This window comes from Lagopus muta, chromosome 1 (assembly GCF_023343835.1).
Source record: "Lagopus muta isolate bLagMut1 chromosome 1, bLagMut1 primary, whole genome shotgun sequence".
In the NCBI taxonomy this organism is placed as follows: Eukaryota; Metazoa; Chordata; class Aves; order Galliformes; family Phasianidae; genus Lagopus; species Lagopus muta.
Window position 1 is genome coordinate 35,502,188 of NC_064433.1, and position 20,925 is coordinate 35,523,112.

Here is a 20,925-nt window from a genome sequence, read left to right on the forward strand (position 1 = left end):
AGAAAATCAATAGGAGAAGACAGAACACAGAATCACGCATTCTGCAGTGCACTTCCCAAAGTAAGGCAAAATGCTAAACCCAAGGCCATTCTTTTAAATAGTAAATACAAACACTGGAAATTTCTAGATGACCACTGAGGTCACATATGTACAGCTGTTGTCAAGTTGTATTGGGAAGATGACTGAGAGCAGAAAAAAAAGAAAAAAATTGCAAAGTATGGTCTTAAAGAAAGCCGAATTTCAGAGCTTGTTAAGCTTTCTGGGTTCTCATTCAGCTTCTTAAAGCTTGGCTTCACTGATAAAATTCTGAGGGCTCGTCTTAGCTCAGCATTTAAGAGTTGTATGAAAAGCAAAGTGAAAACGAGGGAATATCAGCACTTCTCATAGTCACCTCTTTACTAGATTTTTTTATTCATGTCTTTATCACAGGCAATCAATATTCCAAAACTAAGCAAACATAACATACAGCAATGAAACTACAAACACATTTTGTGTCTGTGGCTCCTCTTGCTTTCTTTCATTACTACTTCTTTGTTGCTGAGGGAATCAAAATCCATTTCTCCAGGAATTCTTCACTTTACATACCTTCGACACTTTCATATGCCAGACTCCCCTTTTATTTCATTTATTTTTATTGATAGGAGCAGAAAATACAATTGTTGACAAAAATCCTTTTCTGAATAATATTAAGATAAATCTCAAGTATGATACTGATGGAATTCAGAAAAAAACTGAATAGTTGTCTTATTTTTGATATGTCAGTTGTTTAAGGAGTCCTCCAAGCAGCTCACCTGCTCACAGATCTCAGTACTTTTTATAGCAGTATCACGATTTCTCCCAAAATTCCAACAGATTCTCTTCCGTTACAATGTTAGAATCATGGCAGCACCACAGATCACTGCAGCAGATTCAATACATAACCCATTGCAGCAGTTTTTCAAGATGGACTGCAAAAATATATTTAATAGTGGCTTATCCTGCAGAAATGAGAAATGAACTAGTCTAATTACACAACACACTCTCTGCACTCACACAAATCTATTTTTATCAACTGACAGCACAAGTTCAAACATGTTCCAAGAAAATTACTGGGCTGAATTTGATTTTCTGAGAAGGCAACATAGCCCTAATAATTTAAGTAGGTTACATGCATTCATAGTGCCCAGTGTGAAAAGTTCATTGATCTCCTTAGACTGTGGATGACACCCTAAACAAGATCAGACTTTTCTCACAGACTGCTATCCGTGCCTCAAGTGACCTTGGCAGGAGGCCACTATTGATCCTCTGGCAAAACCTCTGGCTTCTTCTTAATCTGATGAATATTCTTTCTTGACACCCCTACATTTCAGTTCTGAGAACAAACACTGCACCAATGAGGCACTCAGAGACATAAGCCATGAGAAACACCAGTGTTCCTGCTACACATCTGCAAATTTTGCTAGTCTCCATACCTGAAGAAGAAGATAGGGATTCTCTTCTTCCCATATCTAGTTCTGTATCCACATATCAAAAACAAGTTCATCTTTGTTGCCCCCACGGAAAACATCAGAAACCATGAAGAACTAAAGTAGCACAATATGATAGAAAAAAGTGATTTTGGTGTCTTTTTAAGCCTCAGCTATACCAATGTAAACAGGGATTCAGAAAATGAGACTTAAGATAAAGCTCAAAAAACAGAATTCCTATAAAAGTCTCTTCCATAAGCTTAGCAAATTTGATCGTAAAGTGTATTTTTATATTCCAGTCACATTACCCTGTCTGAACTCTATTTCAGAGAATTATTCTTCATGGCGGATTTGTATCAAGTACTTATATCACCCTCTAACTAGAATAATTTTATTCCTTCTCCTAAAAATCCTCCCCCTCTTCCAGTCTTGTCCTGGAAGAGGGGGGGGGAAGCACAAAAAGTAACTCATGGAAATAGATGGACAAATCAAAAGAATACTAGATGTATAGCTCATGCAGCCATACCTGTCGTACATTACAAATGTGTATTATGAAGGCAGAAGTGAAAGCCATGTAATAAATAAATAAAAAATAGTAAATTTAATCCGAAAAATGCAGTGGGTGCTTTCAACTATTCTAGTTAGTCTGTGCATAACAGAGAAATCCCAGGACTGACCTAACTCCCTGAATAGTGTCAAAGAACTGACATTTTATTTGAAACCAATCTGCCAGAAAATTGTTACAGACTCCCATTCCCAAACAACTTCACTTTCTCTAAAATGGACAGATAAAAAAAATTGAAGATAGTCGAGACCCGTTAAGAGGGCAGTAACACAGTGGCAAGGTTTTCTTCTTTTAAGACATAAAAATACCACAGCTCTACAGATATTTATCTCTTGAGTCCAAAACCAGAATTTTATTCAATCAGGAAAAGAGAGTCCCAGTGGGACATAAAATTTATTGTTTTCCTGATAGGGCTAAGATAATCATGTTTAAAGTCCTCATGTCTGTCTGGAAAAACAATTTGTGGTCATTACTGTAAGTCTTATTATTTGCTTTAATCTGAACAACTTAGATTCATAATAAAGTAGATTCTCCAACATTCTCTAATTTTTTTTATGTTATATAATGAGATGTATATAATATATTTACCGTCTGTAGTAGTGCAAACTCACCAATAGCACTTCTGTGCTCTACAAAATCTGTAACTGAAATACCCAAGTGAATATAGACACACAGCACATCAACCTTAGAACTCACACTTAAAACTATAACTAGTATCACGTAATATTGAAATCTCTTCATATTTCTAGATATCTTGGTATAATCCAAAGCTGAAATTTTCTTTTTAAAAAGCTGTAAATTGGAGGGAAGAAAAAGGCAGAAAATGTATAGTTATTTCGCACAGAAAACTGTGCTGAAAATTGATTGATTGGTTTCAAAGATAAATTTAATTCAAATGCAGTTAAATTAAACAGTACTTAATGCTATTGCCAAATAACTTCTCATTTTCAGTAAAAAGACTTACTGATCTTAGATAATTAAATTCTGTACCCTGATCTCCACATTCTCTTTTTTTTTTTCCCTCTCTCTTAGCTCACTGTTCTGAAAGATGTACTTTGTCCCATGCAACCTTCCTTCACACCCTACAGACTTGCCTCAGGCTTTGGACAAGCTCCTAATTTAATCACCTTTTGCACAATAGTTCATCTCTTCTGAAACAGCTGACCAGAACTGCTACAAGATGCAGGCCAATGTACTTATGCAGATCATTGATCAATCCTCTTCAATAACGCCAGTGCTCCTACAGCTGGGAGATTTCACTGCCTGCCTCTTCTTAGTCCATGAGATGGAGTTCTCTCTGGGTCTATATGTGACAGCCAAATAGATACTGGCTTAGAGGAAGGGAAAAATACGCATATCCTTCTTACAATATGTGATTAATTGCTGAATAACATGCTTTTATGATAAGCCATTTATGAGCATGGATCTAACTGTTAGGGTTCCAGATAACAAACATGCTAAGGAAAATGTTAACTACAAGTAATTCTAGACATAGGATAAATACTACCACAGCTTTAAAGAATTTCTGTTTTTGGGTTTTTTTTTCTGGGCTATGAAAGTTTTCCCTAATTGTGTCGGCAAAGGAGTATCGTTTTGGCTGTGACTTCAGAAGAAAGAGAAGTGTATTTCTTCATGCCTGTCTCATCTATCTTTCTGGTAAAAAAAAAAAAAAAAAATTAGCATATCAAGAGGAGTCAACGTATCTGATGGGAAATAAAAATGTTTTAAATGATGCTGAAGCACAAAGGAAAACAAAAGCTGTCTGGAAGCAATATGCCTTGCATTTGTACTGTCTAGTTAACAGTACGTCTTACTGTCAGTGAAGTAGTACATCAATCAAATCTAAATTTCATTAGGATAGACTATACAGCATTACCCAAAAGCAAACTACTCTTCAAGTGTAGCAAAGTTGGCCAAGAACGAGATTCTATGATATGACTTCACCATTACTCAGACAAACCGAACATACTTTCAAAAGTTTTTGCATGAGGACAAACAGGCAAACCTGAAAAAGAGAAATGAATGAGTCTGCTTTCTGGTTTGGTAGTACATATTGGACATTTGGGAACTCACCCACGAAAATACCTTCCTATGTATCGTAGCCCTTGTATGAGATGGACTTGTACACTGTAAAACTGTATCAGTGGTTCAGAGAAAAATAGCAAAAATAGCAAAACACAAATCCTGATCAGATCCTTCCTTTGTGCCACAACTTTTTTTTTTAAGACAAACCATTAAAGCAACACCAATGAAGCTATCCCCCACACAAGGCAGTCTGTTAGACTTAATAATCCTTCCATCAGGCATGCTTCTGCATGGCTTCTCACAGCCTCTTTCAGCTAAAAGCATCTCAGCACCTTTACATTCGAAGTCTCATTTACGGGCAAAGAGGAAGCACACTTCCTGCATGCAAATAATGTCAAGAGCTCATTGAGAGCAAAAAATATAAAGGTCTAGTTCAAGAAGCATCAGATCCAAATAGATTGCATGCTTATATTAGCAATAATAGAATAAAATATGCACACATATTTCCTAGCTTTTATCAATTTTCCTCATGTTATGCTCACCCCTCTACGGTTTCTCTGGGTCCTAAGGTTGGTGGTTTCATACTGGCATTGGCAAATGGGGTGATGACTGGGACAGCTGTCGCTATCAGCACCTGAGTCCTTTACCAGGAGGAACAATCTTCATGCTAATGGTTTCTTCCTCCTTTCTTGTTCCTTCCTCTTAGGATCGTATATGTTTGTATATATTTGTTCACTAACATTGCACTCACAACCCTCTTCTTCACTTGGCCTGTAGTAACATGGAGGTTGAATCTACAACAGGGGAGTTGCATTTTAATTTATGATTTGGTATCATGTTAGATAGTATTTCTTTGTTCTCTTTCTCAATCCCTAAAGATAACTATGTTTAGCTCCTAGTCTGCCCTTTTAACTAACTATGATGGAGTTGTTGACAGCATGGGGTTCTCTATTGCCAAGCCTGTGCTCAAGCACTTACCATCCTCACTCCACAGGCTTCTGTCCTTATACCAGGCTCACATCTCTCTACAATACCTGTTATGTTAGAGTCATAAATATCTCATTCTACACAGAACAGCTGCTTGTTACTGCTATCTATATATGCTTATAATTGTATCACAGAAACACAAACAAGAGGAAAGCAGATAAAGAGACTTGGTCAATTAGAGAAATTAGTGTTACAGATAATCTAGGTCAAAAAAAGTTCAGGCAGAGCAGGTCTGACAAGCCTCAATCATGAAGCCTTGCAAATTCAGTACAAAGCTTTTATCTTTGCTGCTAGCATGGCAATATCATATTACAGAGTGGCCAGGTTATAGTCTTATTATTATATATATTATATTATATTATATATTATATATATACCTTATAGTATAGGTAGGGTTCTGTGCTCTCTTAGCAAGATCCAACAATCAGAAGGTCTGGCCTTTTGCATGGAAAGAATAGTACCTATTGCACGTCCAAAATTTTGTGCTGAGCAAACACAGAACAGGACAATTGTAAAAACTGAAATGATGTTTTGATTTGCCCTTGAGCAAAATATTCAGAACTTTTGATCAAAACAAAAAGTTCAGACAAAATCAACATGATGAGATCTCTATGCATGTACAGGTGTGCACATGCACGTGCACACAGATACATACATTTTCTTTTCTCTACATGTGTGAGAGAGAGAAAGAGAGAAAGAATTGCAAGGAGTTCTTTTCTAACAAGCAGTCCGCTGAAAATAGAAACAACTGCAAATTCTTTTTTTTTTTTTTTCTTTTTTTTTTTTTCTTCTGGATTTGTCCTTTCCATTAGGAGAAGGGAAAAAAAATAATAAAAAAAAAAAGGACTCTGACCCAAAATATCCATAGCTATAGTGTGTTAGAATTAAGCACGAGTCGGATCTTTTTCAAAAAGGCACTTTACATCTCACTTTATGGGCTTGTTGCCTGATATGTCAATACTGAAACTGGATACTACAGACAGTTGCTTTCAGTAGGTCTACTCATGTGAATTAAGAAATGAGCCATTGGTCCCAAAGGCACTTAAGTATTCTGCCATACTCATATGCCCTGGCATTGATGTACTATATAGTGTCACGTTAGACTCCTTCTTTCCAGAATGTTTGAGAAGGTGTTGCAACAATTTGCTTTTTTTGTAATTACTGGCATTTTCTAAGTGTAGGTGGTGAATGAATTTTATTCTGCATAATGTGAACATAAATATATAGTATATCCAATGAAAATCAGTAGCTGGCATGAAGGGAAGTCAAACTCGGTTTTAAGGTTTTGGCATGTTGTTGGTTTTTTTTTTTAATTATTATTTTTGCAGTAATTTTGCTCGAGATCACACCAAGGATTTCTGAGCAGATTTTATTAAGCTTCCCCATGAGCCCAATTCATGGCTTTTGAGCAAAGCTCCTACTTCTCTCTCTGGAGAAGCTGGAACCAGCCTTATCTATCAGAGATGTTGCAGTCTTCTCATAATACAATAAATGAAATTATGGTGAGACTCCAAGATCACAAACCTCAATAATTTCCTAATGGATGTACTGAACATAACCCTCTCATCGATGACGCCTTTCAAAATTATGAATAGCAAGAATTTCCACACATAGAATACATGTCTAAAGTCTCCTCTCCAACTATCTCTTCAAAAATTTGAATCAATATACTGAATTATAAAACTGCTTTTCCCCAGCTGAACTTTTAAAAAGACAGATGACTACCCTCTGATTATCTATGAGTCTACTAATAAAAGGCACAAATGTCTATTCTAGTAAAAACACCCACTCGTGCCCAGCAGTATGTTTTCTACCAAAGGCAATTGTAAGTACCAGCCACATTTAGATTATGTTAGTGTAATGAAGCAGAATTCAAATACATTTTCAAAATCAATAGATTCTTCACATTCACTCAGCTGGTATTTAGAAGCTAGCACTACTCACGCACTAGTATGACACTAACAAAAGGAGTCTGATTGTGAATGCATTTTGTGCACATCTCATCTCAACTCTATTCCCTAGATTTTTAGAAAATAACATGCCTCCTCCCAGTCTCCCTCCCCCCCTCTCCCCCAGTTCTACAACTAGTGAATTCTTCCCAGAGTGTTAGCTTGTGGTCAAAAAAATTTCAGTTTTGATACAAGCAATCCTCATCTTAATAAAGCATTGCCCCAAGAAGATAAAATATCACCATTTCACAGTTTTTACTTGATTCAAGCTGATAGGCTTCAAGAAGGAATCTACTGAGATACTGAGACCAGGACCTATGTGTTTCCTCCCTGCAAAGGCTGGTAAAGGAGCACTGGTCTGTACTTAAGGATGTCAATGCATCTCTTCACTGATGAAGAGAACAACAAAACAAGTCCTTATATTCTCCTGTAAGGCCTTTGCTCATTAAACCATGTCTTAGATGACCTGATCCAATCCCCTGCTGTTGAGTTTTTGCTTTTCCAGCAGCAGAATTTGATCCTCTCAATACAAATACTTTAAGAATGCTCTGTTAAGATCTTAGCATAAGGGAGATGGTGGGTTCATATTGTAATTGTTAAACAAGAAAGTCTTTTTCAGGTTTAGATTATTTTCCTGGGTTATTTACTATGACTGAATTTTTAATCCATCACGTTTTAGCTCTTTTCATGAAATTTGCTAAAAAAGAAAGTGAAATGTAATAGTTAATGAGCTGACTAATCTCAGTGATGCAAAAAGCCTGAATTGCAAACTAGCCTAATGTATCACTTTGTGTTTTTGCTACCAACTGCCATTCTTTTACAAGGAAACAATGCTCTCTAGTAATCTTGGGAAACATTCATTTTTCAGTGCAAGAACATGCATTAGATCATAGCTGCTAAAAAAATTATAACCTGTCTTGCGCTCTCTCATGTGATGCATAATACAAATCAAAGATTCATGCTGACCTGTAATCAGTTACTACAAATGTATGTCTTCCTCCAACATCAAGCTCTATACACGTCGATTACTTCACATGCTGCATTTAGCAGAAAGGTCTAATTCTGCTTCCAGATATGCATACAAGTGTCAATAATTTCAGAAAGAGATATACCAGTATGCCAACAGCACAATTGGATTTAATTTACTGCTTACACAGCTGTCATATTTTACTGGAATTGGTACTTAAATCAACTTAGTAACATGCCACCTTTTTAAGGACATGTATATTCTCAGGTACACATGTAGCTACTGTGACACAACTGTAACGGAATTGTCTTTCCAAAGCAAACCAGATTTGCAATATGACATGCACTGATTTAAAAGGCACTACTTAAACATTTTAGAGAGTGAATTCTTTTTGCAGTAGTATCAGATCAGGTAAATGTGGACTTACGTTTTCTTTGAAGTCTATTATCACTGATTGACATTAAGGGAGATTTTGTTAATGTGTGCTGGCAGTTTCCCTGCCATTGCCTTACACACGAGCATGCCTCATGTATAGTCAGCTTCAGAACAAAACGAAACATGAAAAGTCAAACAGCTGTCATCTCACTACCAAAAACTGGCATTTGGGATATAATCTGTGATCCAGCACAAGTAGCAAGTGGAATGCATTTTATGGTATCACGTGAACCAAAGCTGCAAAAGCTTTGTCAATAATTTATAAGTTTGGGCTACTCATAAAAGATGTCTATAATGGTACTCCATGAAAGACCAAATTTTCTACTTGCGTCAGATGAAACAGAGAAATCTGAGCAGTTTAAGTTATTTTAGCTGTGCTATTTTATTGTTGTGACATCTTCAATGACTTTCAACAGGAACAAGTTGCACTCAGCCCTGCCTAGAGGAAGCACAGCTCCTGCACTCAATGGGAGCCATGCTCAGCATGCAAAGGCTGAATGCACCTCCTGTCTGCTTTTTTCTGCTGGCTTCTCTGAAACACTTATTCTCCAAGACTGCCTGGGGAACAAAGTAACACTACATGAACTTTGTAGGCTATTTTTCCTCTATTTTTCTCATTATTGGAGACATTTTCATGATAAAGGTCAAGCTCTGTAAGCATTCTCAGTGACTTAATAAAGCAAGTTAAACTTAGTAAGGAACACAAATGGCTTTCTGGCAGAATATTAGCAGGATAGAAAAATGAAGCACATCTAAACTAATGTGAAGTCCACTATTAGTAGAGGATGAACTGAGATTAGAAAGCATGTTCTGTCAAACAGAGGCTGTACACTAATTTTGTACACATGAGCACTTTAATACATGTTGTAAAAGAACAATCTAATAGCAGCTTAAGGCTGTTATTAAAATGGATTGCAGGATGTGCCCTGCCTTTCAGTCAATAATCTCTCTCACACATGAATATAATGCATAACAGCATGAGCCTCCTAACCAGAAAGGAAAAAGGATCCTGAGGTTTTATGAAGTACAGCATGGTATTCCAGGGCAATCAAACATCAACAACCACTGCACAGCACTTCTCCAGCCCACAGCAAACAAAAGGATGCGGTGCCCACTCACAGCTGCACCCAGACACACAGCTATTTTCTTACACACATGGACTGTGAGTGGGATCTGTGTACGCGCACTGCTTCCACACTCAAAGGAACGTGAAGCCCAATTATTACTTTAAATGATTCTGCTATAAGATGATGCAAATGACTCACGTCTTAAAAATCTCTCCTAAAAACATCATTTGTGGGAGCCAAAGGGTGCATAGCATCTGGGGGTGCATTTAATTATTTCTCTTAATTAAACTTCAGTGAAGTTAAACGTGGGGGTGCAACAGCCATTTTCTACCTGAGAAACAGCAATGCTGCCACAGAGAAGGAAACACTTCTACTTTCCTAGCACAGAACTTACTTAATTGTACCCTTACCGCAGATTCTGTTTCCATCCTGGAGATACTGAGGCGTAGCTCTGCGCAGAGGAGAGGCTCGGGATTCAGAGCAGACCGGAGCGGAGCCTCACAACTTCGCGCACGTAGCGGGCACCGACCCGAAGCGAGGCACCGCGGGCAGCGGGGTTATCACCTCCGCCGCCCCGAAGCGACGGCCGCCTCAGCAGAAATTGCCCTTCCCCATAACCCTGCTTCCGCGAGCCAAGGCGAATCGCAACGCCCCCCGCCCCCGAAGAAGAGGAAAGCGGAGAAAAGGGGATAAAAGGAGAGAAACGCATCCGACTCCTCGCGCGTGCTCGCAGTCCCCGCTCCGCCGCTGCCGGGGCCGGGAGAGCGCTGACCGCGGTGCTGAAAGGCGCTCGCCAGCCCGCCCGCCGCCAGCCGTGGCCCCGCCACAACAGGTGCGCGGCCGCCCCACGCGCGGCCCGTGGCCGCCCCCGCTCACCTGAGGCGCGGAGCTGGAGCAGGAGGCACAGCGCGCGGAGGCACGCGGCCGCTCGCCGCATGGTGCGAGTCGAGCCGAGCCGAGCAGAGGCGAGCACCGCCGCGCCACCGCGTCCCGCTCCCCCCGTCAGTGAGCATGCCTGCGCGTGCGCAGCGCCGCGCGGACGGGAGGGCGGTGGGGCGGGCGCTGCCCCCGCCGCCGGGGTGAGGCGAGGGGCGAACCCTGAGGGGCCGGCGGCAGAGCGTCCGGAGGCGGGGGAGGAGAAGCGCGGACGGGAGAAAGCGGGCAAGCGGGCAGGAAGGCAGGCAGGTGGCTTCCCCCTCAGGCTCCAGCCGCAGCCCGGGCTCGCTGATGCAGCGAAGCAGCTGTGTTGCGTCTTCCAAATATTAAAGGGCGTATGTATGAGGTTCGACCCAAAGGGTTCGGCGCGTCTGCCTCTATATCGGCGACGTGCTTTTGTGCTTGCAGAGGAAGCTGTCTTCTCCTTCGGTTTGTTGTCAGACACGCTGTGTTGCAAATAAACGGTTAGCAGAAACTATGTTGGGAATCATGGCCGAAATGGGAGTAAAGTAGCATTGGCTTTGGGGCTGCTGAGCCGCCACTGGAGTGGGCTGATGCAACACCTACCCAGTAGGCACCCACAAACCTGGTAACAGGAATATCAGAGCCCCAAATACAGAAGCCAGGCACGACAGAGCCCTCTAATACGATCATTTGCTACAGTTGCATTTAATTGAACAGGAGTCACTGGAGGCCAGCCTTGACAGCAAGAAACTTTTGCTGCCTGGCAAGTAGCTGGAATGAAGTAGGAAATAACAGAGGAGATTAACAGAGCTTGCTTGTAGTTGATGAACCTATGTGTAGACATTTCCTTAATGTCATGATGCAGAGGGCTGCACAGGAGCAGATTTCTAGACGTGGTTGCATGTGTGACTATATGTATGCAAACGAGCTTCCTCTGCCAGCCCCCGCATGGCTGCTGGCATGCTGATAGGCTGCTGGATCGCTCGCTTGACAGCAGCTGAAGTGAAAAAATGCTTGGGTTGGAAAACAGCACTATCTTGAACTCTGCCCGAAATGGGGGAATTGAAAGGATTGAGGGGATATTTGAGCACAGTAGCATTTGAGCCATGTCATCTCAGTGATATCTTTGTAGGTATTGTGCCTCAGATGCCCTGCTAGCTCACAAGACCTCTGTTGCTTTTCAGGTGGTAATTCGCTGTGGGCATATATTCTACTTGCAGCATAGGTTAATTCTGCCCATTCTGAATAGGTGAAATGAGAACTAAAAGAAGTGAAAAATAGAAGTCTATCTGTGCAATGCAGCCTACACAGCTGCGGTTCCTGTGTGCCCAGGCCTCAGAGTTGTACATTTGGGAGGAATAAGTAGGCAGCTACACTTGCTGCTACCCTGGGTAAATTCTACCATGAAAGTTACCAGGTAGCCACTTCCCAGGGAAAGACAAAATAAAAAATTATTTACAATCCTTTGATGTTTAGTTATTTTCCACAAGTCATCACCCTTGTGTGTTCTAGGCAACCATTTAGGGTCAAATATGTCAACAAGATAACTCAACTGAAGCTAATGGTATTGATCCTTCCCTGTGTGGTTACAAATGAGGCAGCTGTGGTTTTATATGAGTGAGCACTGCAGCAACATCTACTCACCTCACTTGTAGAGCCCAAAGACACTAAGACAAGATGATTCACCAAGAGAACTGTTTTTCACTGGGGAAATGCCTTAAAATACAATTTTGAGCCCATATCTAAGAAAAACATTCAGGCTTCCAACTCACACTTAAAATGAATGCAATGGAAAGCTAAGACTCAAACTCATTTGCTGAATTTTATAGTAGTGCATCATTTTTAAAAGGCACTGTCATCAACGCAAAATGGAAGCATGACTGTGGAGTGGGAATCTGTTACACAGAAAGTGAGGTAACATGTTGCATCAACTTGAATACTCTAGCTTCAGGGTTGGGTTTTTTTGGTTTGTTTGTTTGTTTTCCCCAAATATAGAAAATAGCAGAGAGTGGACATCACTAATCTATACCTTACTATGAGAGATTATATTAAGCTCAGAGAGGCACAAAGTGTTCAGCTGAGAGGTACCTTTCCCAGTGTTTATAAGTGAGGTAAATGATATATTACTAATTCTTTTCAATTTCATAGAATCACAAAATCATAAAGTATCTTGAGTTGGAAGGGACTCAAAAGGATCTTCAAGTCCAATTCCTGACTCCATGCAGGACCACCCAAAATTCAAACGCTATGTCTGAGAATGTTTTCCAGACTCTTCTTGAACTCCAGCAAGGTCAGTGCCATGACCACTGCCCTGGGGAGCCTGTTCCAGAGCTCCACTACCCTCTCAGTGAAGAACCATTTCCTGATATCCAACCTGAACCTCACATCACAGGTTTATGCTGTTCTCTTGGATTCTGTCGATGGTCACCACAGAGCAGAGATCAGTGTGATCAGTGCCTGCTAAGAAGTCATATTCAGTTTGGTTATAACTAAGTGAGTCTAGTCCAAACATTAGAGCTCTTTTTGTTTTTCTCAATTGTCATACTGGTCAGTATACTGGACCAGCTTCTTTGGCTGAAAATCATTTTGCACTTGACTTCCATTGACTGTAACAGAAAGCTAGAACAGTGTAACCCAAGTTCAGAAGACAAAGCACATACATGAGATTTATCTATTCCTCATCCATCTTGACAAAGAGTTCCAACTCTTTGAAAGGGTAGATAATAGCAGGACAGGGGAAATGGTTTTAAGTTGAAGGAGGGAAGATTTAGGTTGGATATCAGGGGGAAAGTTCTTTATTACGAGAGTGGTAAGGTGCTGGCAGAGGTTGCCCTGGGAGATGCCCCATCCCTGGGGGTGTTCAAGGCCAGGTTGGATGGGGCCCTGGCAGCCTGGTCTAGTACTAGATATGGAGGTTGGTGGCCCTGCCTGCAGCAGGGGGTTTGGAGCTTTATGATCCTTGAGGTCCATTCCAACCCAAGCAATTCTATGATTCTAAAACAATCTTTAGTTTAAGAAAGCAGTGATACATTCTTTATCAAGCAGAAAATTTGTCTGAAGAAGAGGGAGCCACATTTTTGTCTGAGATAAATAATACAGATGCTTATATCTGTTCTCCCTTGACAAGCTTCAGCTGAAAACAAGAACTGTGTAGTAATAAATGAAAGCGGGTTGGAGGAGGAGGAGGGGTGAAGTGGAGGTTATATGCACAGATCAAAGGATTCTTCACAGAGATGAATGCAAATCAGGAAAAATAACTACTTTTCAATGTGTGCACGTGTGTATACTGCAATCTCAGCAGAAGAGAGCTCATGACTTGTAAAGTTAGACTAGCACTAAATCATATTGCTAAGATGGGCAGAGTGATTATAATACAGTGCAGAAACATAAATGCTGCAGGAAAAGTGTCAGGGAATAACTTGTGTCCTGAGAGAGCACCTGTGGGCAACATAATTGTGCCAATGCAAATGCAGAGTATCCCAAATGAGTATTGTCATTTTAGGACCACTGCACTTCTAAAGTAGTCTTAAGCTCTACCATGTACTTTTGGTGCAATATCTAGTATACACATGGAAAACTGAGGCTGACTTATCTGCGAGACAACAAAAACTTTGATAGCATAAAAGAGAGAGAGGATTCAATGGTATTTTATTCTCTCAGCCAACTCGTTTGTCACTGTTTGTGTCAATGGAAAACATCAAGACTGTGTCTTAATTTTTTACTTTTTTAAAGAAATTGTTTATTTACCTATAGCTTAAATGGAAAAAAAAAATCACTCCTTTTTCTAGCGGTAATTCAGAAATAATCAAATGAGTTATGGACTGTTTGTTTAAGCTACAATGCAAACAACTATTAATCCCAAACTTAAATACTGAATGAGACCTGTAAGGGGCTGGGGCTGGTGGCTGAGGACAAGGCAAGAGTACTTGCAAATGCATTTAGGCATGCTGTTTACTTCCCTTCTGGCAGTATTTTTCATTCATGCATTTTGATTGCTAGCAAATTCACATTGTTTTCTTTTCATATGAAGTTACATAGCTCTGGGTCACTTGCTTTGCAGCACAGAGAAGGCAAATGTAGCTGGCCATTTGGATGCCTGTTGTGGTTCTTTCTGTATTTTCCATGTGAAAAAGGAATGAATGCAATGGAGAGCTGCTTATTCCTGCTATGTTTATGAAAGCTTGTCTTGTATTTCATGGTAAAATATTTTTAAATGGATTTGAAATAATAAGGATGGCTATTTATCTTGCTCACAGCAAGGTCTTTCAGAACTGTTTCCATCTGAAGCCTGATTGTGCAAATGTACTGGAAAAGTCAGTGTTGCTTTCTGCTGTACTGCTTTAGCCATTCCGTTGCTTTGCCTGAAAGTGGGACATGTATGCACAGGTCAAAATATTCCAAATATAGATGTGGGATTCACTTCACCTGACTTAACAGATTTGCAAGGTAGGTAGATATTTTCCTTTGAGCTAGTCATGATGAGCTCCACTTGTCATCAAGAGAGACAAATAGGAAGTCCTAGTGCATATTTAATCTGATCTATTTTAGATGCTTACCTTGGGATGAATCATGCCCTGCAATTCCAATTTTCCTCCATTGAATATAATGAGAGATAATTAGCTTGCAAATAGATACCAATGTTTGCTCAGGTGATTCTTGCACAGTCTTGCAAAGTTGTTCATTCTGGGCATTTTTCTGGGTTTCTCACTAGAGATATTTATGATAAGCAATGCTCCACAAGGACATTACCAACAATTCCATGTTAGCAAATGTTTTTGTCTCTCTGTCCAAGTCTTCATACAAGTATCTGGAACAGCAAATGACATCTCAAATGCATTTGAGTATAGAATAATGGTTACCTGTGGTTACTCATAACTGCACAGAACATCCTTTAATGAACCACCTATTCTCAAAATTTAAAGTAAATTGTGCTGTACACTTTAAACTGACCTCTAAACACAAAAGTAGTTGAGTTTGCATGGAGATACTAGCAACAATTAAATCTGTCTCAAGTGAAATAACCCAAAAGTGACAATGGTAGCATGAGTTCAGATTCAGGTAAGAGTAGGCAATTTGGATGTTTGTGTACTTGTAATATTAACTTCATACAGTTTACTCTGATTTTACATTTCAGGAAGAGTATGGCTCCTTGAAATAGAAAATTAAAAAGAATTCAGTTAGAATTTTGTTACTTGAATACACAGTTCTATGTGAAGTCAACTTTCTTATCCTAACTCAACTGTTGAGAGGTTCAGTTTTCATTAATGATTTTGCTTTAGGATATCACTTGATTTATTTTGGATTACATACATGACACACCTTAAGTGTAGAGATCTTAATGTAATTTTTTTTAGGTGAAAAGTTTAGGTAATTGGTAAGACTATAACGTCTTCATGTGTGCATTTGCTAAAGGAGCAAAGGCTGAAGATACTGTCTTCTAGTACAGCCTGAAAGGTGAGGAAGACATTAGGGTGAAGGCAAAAATCAAATAAAAACAATTTGATAAGTCTTGATAACATAGCCCATCTGAGTTCACTTTTGTTGAAACCTTGCTATGGCGTTATAGAGGGATTGACTGAAATTTGGAAGAAGGTTTGAAGTAGAGGACTGTTTGGTGTTGGCAGCATGTTACAAGTTGGTCTTTGGAATTCAGATATCTACTACCATTATAAACAAACATTGATTACAAGGATGGAACTTCACTGCAGTTCGTTGGATGGAACTTCATTGCAGATAAAATGGTGTGATACTAAAAGCTTCTATGATACTGCTAAATTAAATAGTTAGGAGATTATTATACTTTATAATGGTTGCATTTTGGCCCTAAATTGTTATCCTATTTGTGCTAATTATGTATGCACGCCACTACAGCTGTTGTTTTCCCACTGAAAAGCAATGTATATGCAGATCAAAGGAAGTAGCTATTCCCGCTAAACTAGCACTTGTCTGCATCTGGAATATTATGCCCAGTTTGGGTTTCACCAGGACAAGACATTGGAATACTGAAACGAGTTCAGCAAAGGGCCACTGAGGTGACAGTAGACTGAAGCTCCCAGCATGGAAGGAAACATTGATGAAGCTGTATTTATTCAGTGTAAGGAAGAGAAGATTAAAGAAGGATCTCACTGCTATCTACATCTACATAGTGGAAGCATATAGGGAAGATGGAGCCAGGCTCTTCCTGGACTCACAAAGTGATAGAGCAAGAGGCAGAAGGCATGAGCTGCATGTCCATAAAATCTGACTAGACATCAGGCAAAGAAATAAAAATCACTTTGATGGTAGTCAGACACTAGAAACTGCTTGACCAGTAAGGCTGTGGCATCTCTGGATTCAGAACTCAGCTGGGCGAGACCCTGCATAACTCCTTCTGACTTCAGAATTTATTTTAATTTCCAGTTTTGTTCTGCTTGAAGCAGAGAATCCAAGCAGATGATCCCTTCCAGCAAGATATTCTGTGATTCTTAGTAGTGCAACACCATAGAAATGGATTTCTGTGGCAAAAATGGTTGGTGCTGGTGACCTCATATTAACACAATATTAATTTAGGAGTTTTTACTGCAGATTCTGTGCTAAATAGCAGCTGAACTTTTAGTTACAATATACATTCTTCTGATGTGCCTTTTCCATCTTGATTTCTTCTCAAAAGAATCAGTTAATATGTCCTGGAATTGATCTATAATTGTTTTCTTTACAAAAGACACCTGAACCATCCACAGTAGAGCTCAGTTTCACTGACTGTCACAGTCTTCTAAGGATAATTCATTAGAGCTTCCCCCTCTTCTTTTTTTTTTATCTTCTTCTTTTCTTTTCTTTTTTTTATCTTCTTCTTTTCTTTTCTTTTCTTTTCTTTTCTTTTCTTTTCTTTTCTTTTCTTTTCTTTTCTTTTCTTTTCTTTTCTTTTCTTTTCTTTTCTTTTCTTTTCTTTTCTTTTCTTTTCTTTTCTTTTCTTTTCTTTTCTTTTCTTTTCTTTTCTTTTCTTTTCTTTTCTTTTCTTTTCTTTTCTTTTCTTTGTGTTATTTAGTTTTACAGTTACAGCTGATTTAAGATGCATAAAGGCATCATCAGCTCACTCAGTAATGCCCACGAAATAGGCAACTACTTATGGTAGGTGACCTCTTATTCATGAGGGAAGTTATCAGTCCCACAGGAACTAACGTTTTATTTCAATACAAAGCAGTGCCATTTTATGCACCTCATCAAATAGACATTATTTGTGAAGAATTAAATGTCCTCAGAGGTGGCACTGGTACCTTATCACCTCAAGGCATCTCAAGTTAGAATCTCTGTTAGGATCTGAAGAGTGTGATCTTAACCCTGAGGAACTTGCAGTACAATCCCAAATCTTTAAAGAAGAAATATTTAGAAATGTTAGAAATATTACTTCATGAGAGTTTTGTTGTCTTCTTTTACAAACATAAACTAGAAAACAACAGTCTACAACATATTCAATTTAAATAATGTATATAATACTGTGCAAATATGTATGTAAAATATAAAGTTTGCATTATGTTTAAAATGAAATTTACTTTTAAAGAGGGTGATTAAGGAATTAACCAAAAAGATGGAAAGTCCAGCATATGCATCTTAAATTTTTTTACAGATAAGCATTAGGCAATGTTTAGTCACCGGGCCTGAGAGTACTGTAATTAATTACGAGAACTGCATGACGTTGAAATAGCGAGACCAGACTCTCAGCTACACTCTTTTTTTGTCTAGAGTTAAAAGTATTATTTTGATTCACAACTGAAACACCATTTATTCTTTAGGAGAGAGCCAGAGAAACTTAAATAAAAAATTAAAAAAACCCATCAATTTTAAAGTCTGTAATTAAGGTTTCCTTGCATCCTCTAATAGAAGTTGTTCCCCATTTTCAGTTGCTTCTAGACCATATGGAAACATTACATATCTCGAAGAGTTTCCTTGATTTTATTGCAATAAATCTGACTATACCTGCTTGTGGTGGTGCAGCCTGCTGGGCCACTCTAGAGTCTCAGCCTGCTTCATATTCTTGCCTTGCTTACACGTGCAGTGAGTTGTGACAATCAGGCACTCTCTGACTGCACCGGGAACTCCTGATGCCTGGATTGTAGCCAGTCTGAAAAGGAACCAGAATGGCACAACCTGGGAAGTACTAAAATTGTATGGTTGGTGGAAAGCTCCAGAATTACCTTGCCTGAACTGTAGCCATAATGGAAAAATACTGACTAAAGTCACTTATATTGCAGCCCCACAAATAGTGATCCTAAGCAAAGAGCACCTTGAGAACTCCAGGATCACAGTGAACTGTGACCTAGAATCTCCCCCTTGAGCTGGAAAACCTCTTAGGCAGACTCTTCAAAATGCTGATGGAAGAAAAGAGTGAGGAATTCATTTGGAAAGGGAAAAGTCCTTAAGGCAAAAAAGTAATTTAGAAAAATCTCTATACACTGCAGTAAGTCTCATGTGAACCTTGCCATTCTCAAACCTTAGTAACTAAGTCATGGTTTCAATTCTAGCAAACTCCATTGTATCACTTTTTAAAGATGATTAATAATGAAGAGCTACTAAATACCACACAATCTAATCTTATGATTTACCATAAAGATATAAATAAACTCAAATTGCTGTTAAATCAAAATGAATGTAAAAATCTATTTGCAGCAAATTAGCACAGTCAGCAGGATGGCAAGTAGTGTCACCGACTACTTACAAAAAAGCACAGTATTAATCTGAACCCCATCTTCTCAGGAAAATGGGACCATGATCCTTGGTGTGACTGGGAATCTGTAGAGAAGAAATGGGAAGCTGTAGAGAAAAAACTAGATGCTCCAGAGAAAGAACTGGATGCTGTGAGATTTTTGACTCAGGATGAAAAAGACAAAGGTGTAATTTGTAAAATGATAGGAACTGGTTTATGAGTTGCATATCAAGAAGATATGCAATTAGAGAGGAGCAAGACCTAAAAACAGAAATAGAAGGTAAGAAAATAATAAAGTCATTACTGTCTTTTAAATTTGAACAGCTACAGGTACAGTTACAAAACAAAAGGGAGGAACTGCAAGGTCTGAAGTAAGAATGAGTGGTGCCTGGAAAGCATTGGTCCTGTTCAAGCGAAATCAAATCAGTTAATGATAACCTCTGGACCATTATCAATTAGATATAGATATAGATGTAGATACATATATATAAAGTAAAAAAATTATGTATATGAATATATGAACTTATTATATAAACTGATATATATTACTTATGTAGAGATATATATTCAAAAGTTCCAATTAGTTCTTAAGGACAACTGGCATCTCTGTGTGAAATCTGGTAAGCAAAGGCTTAACGTTATTGGTGTGAATGGAGTGAGTCTTATGTGCCAAACTGCCAACCCCAGTTTATGGCTCCTGGCAAGAAGCACATGTTATGTTGACTATTTGCTAGCTATTATAAATCATCATGAAAAATATTTCTGGTTTCAGTGTTTTACACAGCTAATCTTGGTGCCTGGTTCTTTGGTTCAAACATTGATCCCTGGCCCTGGTAAAAATAGGGAGGCTACAGTGCGTATATTTTGCACAGCTCTTGTGCACTCTAATTCAGAACCATTAATGTACTACAATATTCAGTTTCTGTTGCAGCATGAGGTGGAATTTTTAAAACCATAGTGAACTTGGAAAAAATCCTGACAAATTATCTCTTTTGCCCACAGCCATTCATACTGTACATGCTGAATTTTAAACAGCCTCACTCCCTCAAAATGTGAAATTAAACCAACATAAAATAACACTCTAATTAGAAGAACTTCCCTGAAAAGAGTGAGGAAAAAAGCAACAGCAGCAGCAGCACATGTAACTGCATAGAATCATAGAATGGCCTGGGTTGAAAAGGACCACAATCATCATCTGGTCTCAACCCCCCTGCTATGTGCAGGGTCAGCAACCACCAGACCAGGCTGCCCAGAGCCACATCCAGCCTGGCTTTGGATGCCTCCAGGGATGGGGCATCCACAACCTCCTTGGGCAAAATGTTCCATTGTATCACCACCCTCTGTGTGAAAAACTTCCTCCTAATATCTAACCTAAATCTCCCTGTCTTAGTTTAAGACAGCTTAGTTTTCTCACTGAAACAAGTCTTTATTTTCTTAGGCAGCTTCCACCAGACAACAAACATCACATTGTTGTTCCCAGCCTTACCAATGACACTTTTCCTACTCTGTGGTTAAACAACTCTAGAGTGGCCATGAACCCATGCTCATATTGAGCATAGTGACAGTATGGGATAGAAGTCTAAAACAAACTATTTTTGCCAAGAGGTAGCCATTAGAAAGATATTATAATCTATAGCTTTGCCAAACTTTCCATCAAAGCTAAAAGCCATTCTGATGGCAGGATATTGCTATTGTTGTTATCACAAAAAATTGTTCTATCTTCATCAAAGCTGTAAGTATATACAGTACATGTACTTGAGGGTTTCTGGAAGTGGTGGCTGCTGGTTGTTTTCAGCTGGAGGCTAGATTCTCTCGAAGTACAATCTGCCCTGTATATACTGCAGTTCTGGTTGTTGGCTGGATGTCTGTATTTCATTGCAAAGGTGAGCAGACTTTTGTAACTGC

The 20,925-nt window shown here is 39.2% G+C and overlaps 1 protein-coding gene across 1 annotated transcript in view; it reads right to left on the reverse strand.

The window, feature by feature from the left end:
* The window catches only part of PTPRR (protein tyrosine phosphatase receptor type R), a 145,040-nt gene extending 134,581 nt beyond the window's left edge, over positions 1-10,459 (reverse strand). Inside the window, exon 1 of the mRNA XM_048941154.1 lies at positions 10,317-10,459. Coding sequence (XP_048797111.1) covers positions 10,317-10,377 — 61 coding nt within the window. The 5' untranslated portion in view covers positions 10,378-10,459. The remainder of the gene's footprint in view (positions 1-10,316) is intronic.
* Between the last annotated feature and the right edge of the window lie 10,466 nt (positions 10,460-20,925).